Source organism: Pygocentrus nattereri, chromosome 9, assembly GCF_015220715.1.
Source record: "Pygocentrus nattereri isolate fPygNat1 chromosome 9, fPygNat1.pri, whole genome shotgun sequence".
Classification (NCBI taxonomy): domain Eukaryota; kingdom Metazoa; phylum Chordata; class Actinopteri; order Characiformes; family Serrasalmidae; genus Pygocentrus; species Pygocentrus nattereri.
In genome coordinates this window covers 20,143,473-20,154,898 of record NC_051219.1, presented here as the reverse complement: position 1 = coordinate 20,154,898, position 11,426 = coordinate 20,143,473, and the positions used below count along the sequence as shown (strand labels likewise).

General features: G+C 37.7%; 2 protein-coding genes across 2 annotated transcripts; one reads left to right on the top strand and one right to left on the bottom strand.

Annotated features, from left to right (window-relative positions):
• The first annotated feature begins 231 nt into the window (after positions 1-231).
• tmed4 (transmembrane p24 trafficking protein 4) lies at positions 232-2,940 on the top strand. Its single transcript, XM_017694165.2, has 5 exons — positions 232-417; positions 1,162-1,262; positions 1,405-1,530; positions 1,982-2,128; positions 2,592-2,940. Exons 1-5 carry the CDS (start codon positions 279-281, stop codon positions 2,739-2,741), a joined length of 663 nt encoding a protein of 220 aa, XP_017549654.1. The 5' UTR covers positions 232-278; the 3' UTR covers positions 2,742-2,940.
• Positions 2,941-4,854: 1,914 nt separating this feature from the next.
• Positions 4,855-10,229, bottom strand: plpbp (pyridoxal phosphate binding protein). The gene is made up of 8 exons (XM_017694198.2): positions 10,088-10,229; positions 9,475-9,582; positions 9,352-9,387; positions 9,190-9,265; positions 8,916-9,056; positions 8,229-8,371; positions 6,230-6,328; positions 4,855-6,019 (listed from the first exon to the last, which is right to left on the bottom strand). The coding sequence occupies exons 1-8, from the start codon at positions 10,175-10,177 to the stop codon at positions 5,864-5,866; spliced, it is 849 nt and encodes a 282-aa protein (XP_017549687.1). The 5' UTR covers positions 10,178-10,229; the 3' UTR covers positions 4,855-5,863.
• Positions 10,230-11,426: the final 1,197 nt, after the last annotated feature.

Below are 11,426 nucleotides of genomic sequence, written 5' to 3'. Positions count from 1 at the left end.
AAATTAAAAGCCTTAAAAATGTTGTATTAATACAAGGACTATTCAAGACAAGTGAATAAACAGCCCTATTATGAAACCACTGGATAAAACCAATGTTTAAAGTTCATTATGTATCAATTATAAACAGTCAGAGAAAATGTTAGGCTCTCAAATGATTCCGAAGTAAGAATCGATTCCTTATTTTGAAGTTGACACCACGATTCAGATTCGATCGAATCGAGGAATCGATTCTTCTATCGTTCGATTCCCAGTTCAGCTTCGGCGCAGTGAATTCGGAAATGAAGGCTACGGCGTCTTGTGTTGGGTTATTATTACTGTTTGCTTGGTTTTCTCCAAGCAGAGCCCTTTATTTCCACATTGGAGAGACAGAGAAGAAATGTTTCATAGAAGAAATACCCGACGAGACAATGGTGATAGGTATGTTCTCGACAAAGGCTACTCTACCTAGTGCCCTGTACTAGCTAGCTATTGTTAGCTCTTTGGGCTTCATCTTCATCTTTATCATCTGCCGCGTTGGCTCGCAATGAAACACTTCAGCAACCACCAGCTGATATGGAACATCCGGAACCTGTTGTTTGGTTCGTTCCCTCGTTCATATACTAAGTCATATAGCGTGTGAAGGTTTTTTCTGAAGTAGTTGTCAAATTATAAGAAAGAAGCCGTAATTCTTGCCAGGCGTGGTACACACGGACCTCGATCCGCCTGCATCCTTCTGCTTCAGGATCCACTAAGCTCAGAATAGGTGCAACCAGCTTAGCCATCATGCCACCGCTTTCTATGTGTTGTATTTTTCCTGTTTTCAGTCAACAGTGGATAATAACTGTTAATATAAAATGCGTTTTTACAGTATATAGTCTTCTTTAGGTAACTATAGGATTAACTTCTGTTATTTACTTTGACAGGATGTTATGTTGACAGGAACATATCATAGGTCAGCACTCCTACTCTTGCAAGAATCTTAATGAATATGGACCCAGGTCTTAATACATTAAGAGTGGTGTGATTTGCTGTATTTTGGTAAACTAAGGTAACTTCATAACTTCGTTGCCTATCTGCACTACAAGCTAGCTGCAGTCATTTTGATGAGTGTATTGGGTCTACTGTTTTGTGATGATGTCCTCTTGTAGAGCCATTGGTGTGGTTGTGTCTTTTCTCCTGTAGGGAAATACAGAACGCAGCTATGGGACAAACAGACAGGCTCTTTCCTTCCAGCAACGCCTGGCTTGGGCATGCATGTTGAGATTAAGGATCCGGATACAAAGGTAATTTTTTTAGGCAGCATTGTGTACCTTTTACCCTACCTTGTGCTTTTACCTTTAACTTGCTTTCACTCTCATCTATTTTTTCCTGCATAATCATCTTTACCTCGAACTTCATTAATTCTCTTTTTCTGCCTCGTTCTAGGTCATTTTGTCTCGTCAGTATGGTTCAGATGGCCGCTTCACTTTCACCTCCCACACGCCAGGCGAACATCAAATCTGCCTCCATTCTAACTCTACGAAGATGGCACTTTTTGCTGGAGGAAAACTGGTATGATAGCCTCAGGGCAGTATGTTGTTGTAAAGGTAGAGCAGGGTGTCCAGCTTTGCTCTTGCTTTCCACATAATTTGGCTTTCAAATCTAGTCCAGCACAGCTAATCCAGCTAATCTAAATGTTAAGTAGGGTCTGAATTTTAGATCCAGGTCTGTTAGATTGAGTCATGCCTAAGCACAAAATGGTTTTCCATCCGGGCAGTGTGGTACTATACCCGTGATCATGCACTGTGTTGTCATTTTTGAAGCTAAGTGATCCCTCCATACACCTAGGCTCAATTTGGTTGCACTTCTTGCCAGGGTACCAAGTGTACTAAACAGAAATGGTGCAGATCAGTGATCAGATGCAGTCATCACTGAATCATCACCTCATCACTCAAGTCTCTTAAGAGAAATTTTGTTGAAAAACATGACATGGTGAGTTGCATTGTTTTGTGTGATCCTACAGAGAGTACACCTGGATATTCAGGTGGGTGAGCACACAAACAACTACCCAGAGATAGCAGCCAAAGATAAACTGACTGAGCTGCAGCTGAGAGTGCGGCAGCTTTTGGACCAAGTGGAGCAGATACAAAAAGAGCAGAACTACCAGCGGGTGAGTCTCCACAAGTAATCTTGAGTGATGTAGTGCTGGCTTTTCAGGGGTCTCCAGACTCACAAGGAAGAGCAAGGCTGGTTGATAGGTGTACAGCGGTAACTGTAATTTTGTTTTGAAATTAAAAACTACATCTATTTCTTTGTTGTTTCTGTGAAAAGAAAACATTGCCTAACCTGTGTGACCTTAATCAAGTCTGATCTAACTTAAGGATATACTTTGTAGCAATTAATATTTGTGTTTTGTTTTTTAAACTGAGATCCTCGGTTTTCACTTGCTAACAGTTAGGTTATTCTTACTTACAAGAGAGAATGAGAAAGCTCTGGTGTCCCTACCTGTGGTAACTCATCTTGGTTAATCTCTAATCTGCTGGGCAATGAATTTGATTCATCCAGCCTATTTCTGACATATTATGGAAGATGCTTGCTGTGAACTTACAGAAGTTGTTGTGTGTTTTGTGTAGTATCGAGAGGAGCGCTTCCGTATGACAAGTGAGAGCACGAACCAGCGTGTCCTATGGTGGTCCATTGCCCAGACCATCATCCTCATCATCACTGCAATCTGGCAGATGCGGCACCTCAAGAGCTTCTTTGAAGCCAAAAAGTTGGTGTAAAACTCCTAAGACGAAGTGCGACATACTGTTTAGTGGGGAAAAAAAACACAGACAGACAGACACATAGTAATGTTTGACGAGTTTGTTTTTGTTGTACTTTGAACATTTAGGTTATGTTTTTACCAGACTAAAATTCCCCCTTGATTGATTTACTAAACATTTTTAGGCTATTAAAGCCTGAATATTTTCCTGAGTGTTATTCACACGTCAACAGACTATATTTCATATAGGTAGTCTTTATTTTTGTGTGAACTTGATGAGGAATCATATCTTCAGCAGGCTTGATATTTCATTCCATACCTGTTAGTCAGTTCTGCATGAAGTGAAAGATCACAGATAAAATTACAAATCTGTGTAATGGTGTCTTGAAATTAGATCACTAATTAACTTCAACTATATAAACAATGTACTTCAAGGTGCCCTTCTCTTGAAGGGTCTGAGCCATGAGTCATGAGACATGGGACAAAGAATGTTATGCAGCTTAGTTAGCAGTTACTTTAGGTAGCCCAAAATGATTCATTTGAATCTGAATTGGAGAACAGGACAGTCCCAAGGAGTATTGAGTAAATATGTGAAAATCATATGTACCATGTACTTAAGGAGATGGCATCATATTTGCAGGTGAAAATATTTGTAATTACAGTAATGGCAGCTTGTCTAATGATCAAGATGCAGGAGTTTGAGTTTGTATTATTTAAAATGGTAAAAATATCTTGTCATTCCAAAGTGCAAATTATCCTATTTCTTTGATATCTCAAATTTGTATATATTGTTCATAAATCTTACTTTTGATGATTGTCCACAATACAGTAACTGACACAATTTTTGTCACAAAATAATTGAAACCAATTTAATAATAGATAGTCTTGGCTCTAACATCCATCCATTTTCTAAGCTGCTTCTCCATCAGTGTCGCTGGAGCCTATCCCAGCAGTCTTCAGGCAGAAGGCAGGATACACCCTGGACAGGTCACCAGTCCATCGCAGGGCAGACAGACGGACACAAAGAGTCACTCACACTCACACCTAGGGGCAATTTATTATATCCAATTGGGCTGACTGCATGTCTTTGGACTGTGGGAGGAAACCGGAGAACCCACGCAGACACGGGGAGAACATGCAAACTCCACACAGAGAGGACCCTGGTCACCCGGCCGGGGAATCGAACCCAGGCCCACCTTGCTGTGAGGCAACAGCACTACCCACCACGCCACCGTGCCTGGCTCTAATATAAACTCACTATTTACTTGTCCCTCCAACAATGAGTGGAGACCAAGAACACAAATTGATTAATTCTAACTTGAATCTTATGCTTTTAATCATACTGCTTTCCCCTTTGTCACTTAATTCTTGATCTATTTACCGGAGGGAGTAACTGTATACCTTTTAAAGATATAATTTCAAATGCTTAAAGATGTTTAGTATTTCTACACGATCTACTTGAAACTCAAGATAGTTTGTAATGTTACAGTTTTATAAACATTTTGTACAGAAAAAAACTCATTGAAACACTGGTTTAAATTGTGAATTTGATTGCCAAGATTTTACATGTAAAAAAGTAGCTCAACACAACTGCTAATGTAGCTCAATACAGTTAATAGCAACTTATATTCTTAATGCTGAATGGAGTTTCACTCAATATGCCACTACTTTTGTTATTGCTCAATGTACAAAGCATGCATAGAAACACACACTGATGTCTTTAAAAGCATGTCAAGAGGCTCCATAAGCTTGGGGTTATGCTTTATCTGGGTTATTTGTATGTTATGTTAAAATTTACATTTAAAATGGCTATTTGGTGGGATTATGGAGGATTTGTACAATTTTCATCTGAATTAAAACTTCCCTTTTTGTTGTAGTTCATTATAAGCATGTGACTTCATTTGCTAAAGTGCAGACAGAATTTTTGAGAACATTTCAAATAACTAATGAATTCATCTCGAAGTACCTATAGGTATTAACACCTAAAAGATCAAAACAACTCTCTTGGTACAACACATGCAGAAAGTAACTACTTACAAGACTGCAATAAACAGTTGAAGCGAATCATCAATTTAGCAATGTTGTCATGATAAATGGCTGTTGGTGTGGTGTGTATTGCCAGTTCTACTTCATATTGTTAATATTTTTTTATTGCTCATTAACGTACAGATTAATTATTTTGCTTATGTACAACCACCTAAAGACAAGATACAGTCTTTTGTTAGACACTGTACATGTGGTCAAATTACTGTGATTTCCCATTGATTGTTCATAGTTGCTCACAGCCAGAAACAATGGTTGGTTTTATTCAACACTAAATATCAAAAGACACTAAAATAAATGACCATACAACCAACATTATGTCTGCATAGTAAGATGCTATAGAGTTTCAAAGATTCACTCAGTTTTACCAAGCACTTTCTGTCGAAGATGTCCTTTCTTCATGTCACTTGCCTTGTGGAACTACTATACAAGTACTATACAGGAAAATAATATGGTTTTGAAATGAAATGCACTATTAATGACGTGTTAAAAATGCAGCCAATATTTTTCATCATGGCCAACACCAGTCCTGTTTACACAGCTTTCACAGCAACAGACAAGTAGTTAAATGATACTGTACATTGATGATTTCTCTTTTTAAGATGACTCAACATCTTACTGATTGGAAACACCACAATCCACATTTCCTCCACAAAACATAAGCAAAATATCATGTTTAAGTCATTTGTTTAGCCAGAGTTAAAATACATTTAGAATTAAAATAAATGCAGATCCAGCAGCCAGTTAACAAAGAGGAAAAAAACCAACAAAAAAAAAAAACCCTCAATAATTTGGCTACAATGGCGCAAGAACACTATTATGGTCTAGCAGTATTTCCTGCATCTTAAATATTATCAAACGTGAAAGTGTGAAAAAGGTTTGAGGATTTTACAACTGTACAGTGTCTACTTGAGTAAAAACTTTAAGACCACATTCATGTAGTAAATCCAATCTTACCATTCCGCAAAAGGACTATGTCAAGAGCAATAGTTAAGACATATCTTGGGCTTCCGATTTGGATGTTCCAGTAACATTTGTAAAATGCACAACCGGTCCTCTTCAACTGTGCAGATCCAGTTGTGTCTCTCTTTCTGACATTTAATGCTCTGTCACAGTAAGACGCTCCATCTTTTTTGCTGCTTCTTCAGATACGACCTTGGGCCTTCTTTCTGGGCTTGGGCTGGGAGTGGTTGGATATTCCCGTGTTCCAAAAATAGTGCTACCGACACGGACATTAGTGGAGCCTACTTCAATCTGATGGAAGAAATATAAAGCATTGGTTGTGCTCAGTGTTCATAGTACAACTATCGTTCACACCATGATAGGACAAACTGAATAGTTTGTGTTCACAGCCAAAATGAAAGAATTAGACTGTGCTAAACCCAGTGATACTGACCACACCGAACAGACAGATGCACACACATTTCTACAAGAACAAGAGTGGAAAAAGAGTGTTAAACTCACCGCATGCTCAAAGTCTGTGGACATGCCCATACTGAGCTCGACCTGTTCCACTGAGAGCTTCAGACTGTCACACACCTGCTCCCGACACTTTAGCAGCATCTACACATTTGTGAAACAGCTATATTTAGGGCAGAAGAATACATGAAAATGTTGAATATCTTTTACTACTCATCAAAACAAGTGACACTGGGCCATAAAACTCAGTAAAGGTGCCACGCCACACAAAACGTGTGACTTTTTTTTTTTTTTTTTAATGTTTTAAATTATTTATCAAGTTATCGTGGCAGTGATTAGCACACTGGTGTCTTTTAGCATGTAAATGAGGTCATACATCTCAAAGACCCATATCAAGTGAAGCTCTTGTTGGCTGCCAAAATGGATATGTTAAAAGAAACAACAACAAAAAAAAACTAATTCTCAGAATTAGAGCTATGAATTTTAAGGGAAGAAGTGCAGGCAAACAATAGTAAATTATTTGATAAAAGTACTTAAATGATAAAAGTGTAATAAAAACAACATTTCATTTAACAAATCATAAAATAATTTTAAAATTCAACTTTCTATTTTAGATAGAATTGTAGAGGGATAGATAGACAAAATTGTAGATAGATACAGAAAGAGAGGTAGAGAGACGGACAACAGTGGTAGCGGGATAGACAGACTGACAAAAGAAAAAAGTCATAGCCATCATGCCATGTACAAGACCTTTGCAACAGAATTGAAGAAGACTCTACGTTAAGTGGTTCTTGAGTTATTGATCCTGAATCAATGCTGTGCTGTGCTTTGAAAGCACTGTAACTACTAAATATTCAATTCTTAATGTCAGGAATTCAATTTGCACATGTGAAAATTAAAATTAGTAACATGAAAAGTAAAACATTAGTAAAATTAAAATTAGTAACATGATTCTCACATATGTAAATTGAATACCTCTGTAAAATCTCTTGTACATTAAAAAATGGCACTAAAATTTAAAACTGCTTGCAATAAAATTAATTCAAACATGTAATTAGAATGTCAAACTACTCTGCACTTATTTGGATGACAAACTTAACCTACTTTCCATGCACAGGAGGAGGGTTTGTTAAACCTGGAATCTGACACAGGAAGAAAAGGCAGTTCTAAGAACAGTGCTAGTTAAATCTGCTGATCTGAAATCCTACTCAACCTCTGCTCCAACAGCAGTTACAGTGTATGATCATCCTAATATATCCTAATACATGCCAATAGCATACCTAGGATCTTATGGGTAATTCCCTTTATACAAAAATGAAATGCCCTGGCATTACATAGCCATGTTTAATGCAGAAACCTTGTAATTCACTTTAAAATGTAGCTTTTGTTTAGGCATTTTCCACTGCAAAGATAATGCTAATTTCCGCTTGTACCTTAAGCATTCAGATGACAGCTTTTAAAATAGTTTAGTGTGCTTCTTTTCACTGTTGTTTACAAAGCAATGCACAATGTGACTGAAAAAAAAACTCCTCTAGCCTGCTTAGAACGGTACAACACTCGGCAATAAATATTCCCATTCCCAAACTGAATGCAAATTTTCAACTTCATTTTTAAATGTTTATCACTCATCTGTCTTTTGCATTCTCTCAAATTGCTCCCTAAGAGGCACACCCTGTTTATTTTTTAAGCACAAGACTCTGTGCACATCATGCTTAAATTCATCCATAATGGAGTTTTAAATGTAATGTGAGCACAAAGCCAACAATGGTGTATATTCACATTGTGTAGCAACTCTATTGCTTAAACACTGACATTTAAAGCTTGTTCAATGACATTCAAGTAACTTTTTTTTTACATTATATGTTGCATTTTGGATGTCCTTCAATAAAAATGTATACTGAAAACTTAGGCTTCAATAATATTAAGAAATATCTGTCTGTTAGCTTTATGTCCAGCTAGTCAATTTAATTCTATGACATTGGCATGATTTAAGTAGTGAAATGCAAATTACCAATTGGCAGCCAACTCTGCAATTTAAATATACCTGGAAGTCTGGGTTGGGGCCTTCACTCAGGTCATAGCCATAACGGCCAATAGTCATGAGTCCAGCGAAGTCCAGGGCAGAACAGTGGGATACAATGTGCTTGACTGTGTTTATAGTTTCATCAGGAGGCAGGCCATGTTTACCTAATAGAGAACATCCCAAAGGTTGAGTTGTCACTGTACTTTAACAGACTGACACCATATAATAAAATTTGTGGAATTCTATTAAGTGTGATTGGAGACAGGTGATTTAGCAGAAGTATGACAAAGACATTTTCATGACACATGATACATCACTATTTTTCCCCCATACTTTTTTTTTTAAATGTTATGCGAATCTATGAGTGCAATATTGATGTTGCATATACTCCAAAGAAATACATTCAGACTCACAATTGCTCAACAACAAAGCAAAGCCTTATACAGCTACCTTATGCGGAAAATTTTTCATTTTAAAGAACTTGTAATTGGTATTGTTCATTTTAGTGTTTAAGTTAAATACCCACGATTTATAGCTCAGAAAAACTATATTTATTTATTATAAAAACGACATGATCATATCGTCCACTCCTAGCTGTCATATGTGATTTTAACAGGGCTTCAACAGATTTTAACCCACTGAATTCGATAAGATTAAGACAGGTAAATACTAGTAAAGCACAACACAGTTTGAGAAGGAGACACACACTTTCCTCTCCGCTGGTGTTGATCTGAACCATGATCTTTAACCTCTGCATGTTAGATCCTCGTAACTTCTGCCAGGAGCTGTTGACTTTGTCAGCCAGTTTCACGGAGTCAATTGTCTCTACCATGTAGAGGTTTGGAACACCTGCGAGTTAATTAATAAAAGTTTCAACAGTCACAAGAAACAATCAATTAGCATAGAATCTCTAGACTGTGTGAATGATTGTGAGAACATCTGAGTTAAGTCTGTGTATGCCACTACAAGCTGACTTGCTTACCCAGGAGTTTATTTACATTATTCTTCTGTAGATGTCCAATGAAATGCCATTTGATTTCACTGCATGATGATAAAATCTAACACAAAAAAGACAAGAGTACATCAGTAAAATGTTAAAAACAACCTTGACCGGCTACATTATGCATAAATCTGGACCACTTACCAGGGGGTGAGACGCTTTCTCCACAAGTTCATTTACCTGCAAGGATAAACAACATGTATATTAATATGGCAGACAGACGACAGGGCTCGCTAATGGCTCATACTCAGATCTAACTTTACTTACATAGTTCTCTCCAAAGTTCCGCTGTCCATGTTTGTAAGCTTCTAGCACCATGTCTGGCGGTTTGGTTTTACTAACAGCAACTAATCGAGGTGCCACACATGGTAATGTCTGTAAAAATATGAAAAGCAAAATTCAGTAGTACGTGTGTGTGTGTGTGGTTTGCGTGCTCTAAATTAACCAGCTGTGGTGCGACAATTTCTGGACCCTTTTAATGCTGGAAATGCAAACAAATAAGACGGTGTGGCATTCAGTCGTGCTGTTTATTCCCACTCAGCAGGCAGGGCTAGTTACGCCTCTGCTGAAGAGCTCTACAAAGTTGAATACTGACAAAAAAGCTCGATGTAATGTTCGGCTAACGTGTTGTCGTGTTCACATTAAACCGTGGAACGTTTAAGGCCCTGCTGGTAACTGAACAGTGTCACATCAGGTACATGATTCACTGCATTACATTCAGCTTAGTCTCTTCAGCACGAACGGGAGCAAAGGTTGAGCGCTGCTTACATAACCGACCAAAGGAGCCCACGGCATGAAGGCATAAGGAAGCACGTTCGTAAAGTGCTTCAGACGGCGTGTTTTTTACCTTCTACACTGGCCATATCACTATAAAACTAACCTTGGGGCGTCGGGTAACCGCCTGGTTCACCCGGTCCACCACCGCCTGCACTTTCTTCCCAACCTCCTCCGACATCACTACTTTCCACATAGCATCGGTACATGTGGAGCGTCCAATTGCAGCGATGGGCCGACGAAGTCCAACGTAAATATGAAATATCCGGTGCCCTTGCTGTCAAAATAAAAGTCTTCGTTATGCACAATATTTTTTTCCCTTGCAGGGCTAAAGTCTAAGTGCAATGTCTGCAATGGTCCGAAGGCCCAAAAAAAGGACAAACGAAGAAACCAGGTAGATTTCAAATAGAGTTTTCAAGAAAGTACACACGAGTAACACTAGGTATCTTGTAACTGAATACAAAAATGTAATTAGTAATACAGTTGCACAGGATATTGTTTTAGTCTTACCTGTGGTGCTGAACACTTCACGAACAGCAAAGGCTCTACGTTTTTCTTGCATTACACTGGGGTCCACTTTTGATGTTGGCATGGTTTATGCACCAAAAACATAAACCACACATGATACATTTACCATTAATTCATAAATAATTGTTACACAACCTTTTTCAAACCTTACCCATAAAACAGGCTGTTAAGTTTATCGCCAAGACTCACGTACTTAAATGACCCCTGTTCTAAAAAGCTTCTTATGACTTCTGCATTAACAGGCAGCTATGCTGTAAAAAAATAAACATTGTTTCACATGGTAGGAGTCCCTTAATAAAACCAGAATACCATGAATATTGTATTCCAACATGTATTACCCTAAATTTTTAACATTAACATTCAAAAAAACAGAAACAAACACTATGTTCTAGTATTTTATAAATGTAACAATGTAATGAATACTTATTACGCATTAAAAAAGACTTAACTGCCATCTCATTTATTGACCAATGTCTTATTTTTCTGAGGATATCTGCACAATTTGTAACTGCTCTCTTCCTGTTCATTGATCCAGTGAAATAATTCATTTGAAAACATGTTCAACATGATCACAGGATTTGTTACTGGCATTTTGATTGGCTGTTTTAGGTTTTACAAAAGTGCTCTGAGTGCAGCTGAGTTTCAAGATGCTGTGACACTGTGACCTGAAAATTGTTAAATCTATTTTAAAACTTTGAGGACCTACAGGAAGCCTGATAAAAAGAAGGCCATTAACACAAGGCCAAATTAATGCAATCCATCATTAATGAGATCTGCAGGAAGCCCTTATATGCTTAGAGAAATTAATGGTACAGGAGAAATAAATAAAAGTAGGAATGCTGAAATCACAGAAAAACATCAGCCTACATCACTCGATCCTTAGTTTAAAGTAAAACAATCATGTGGATGGAAATGTA

Coding starts and splice junctions, on each gene's coding strand:
- plpbp (XM_017694198.2), bottom strand. CDS start 10,177: ATGTGGAAAGTAGTGATGTCGGAGGAGGTTGGGAAGAAAGTGCAGGCG. Junction 8,372..8,915: donor CAACACCAGCGGAGAGGAAA/GTGTGTGTCTCC, acceptor GTTCTCTATTAG/GTAAACATGGCCTGCCTCCT. Junction 6,329..8,228: donor GCCCCAACCCAGACTTCCAG/GTATATTTAAAT, acceptor ACAAATGTGTAG/ATGCTGCTAAAGTGTCGGGA.
- tmed4 (XM_017694165.2), top strand. CDS start 279: ATGAAGGCTACGGCGTCTTGTGTTGGGTTATTATTACTGTTTGCTTGG. Junction 1,263..1,404: donor TTAAGGATCCGGATACAAAG/GTAATTTTTTTA, acceptor GCCTCGTTCTAG/GTCATTTTGTCTCGTCAGTA. Junction 2,129..2,591: donor AAGAGCAGAACTACCAGCGG/GTGAGTCTCCAC, acceptor TGTTTTGTGTAG/TATCGAGAGGAGCGCTTCCG.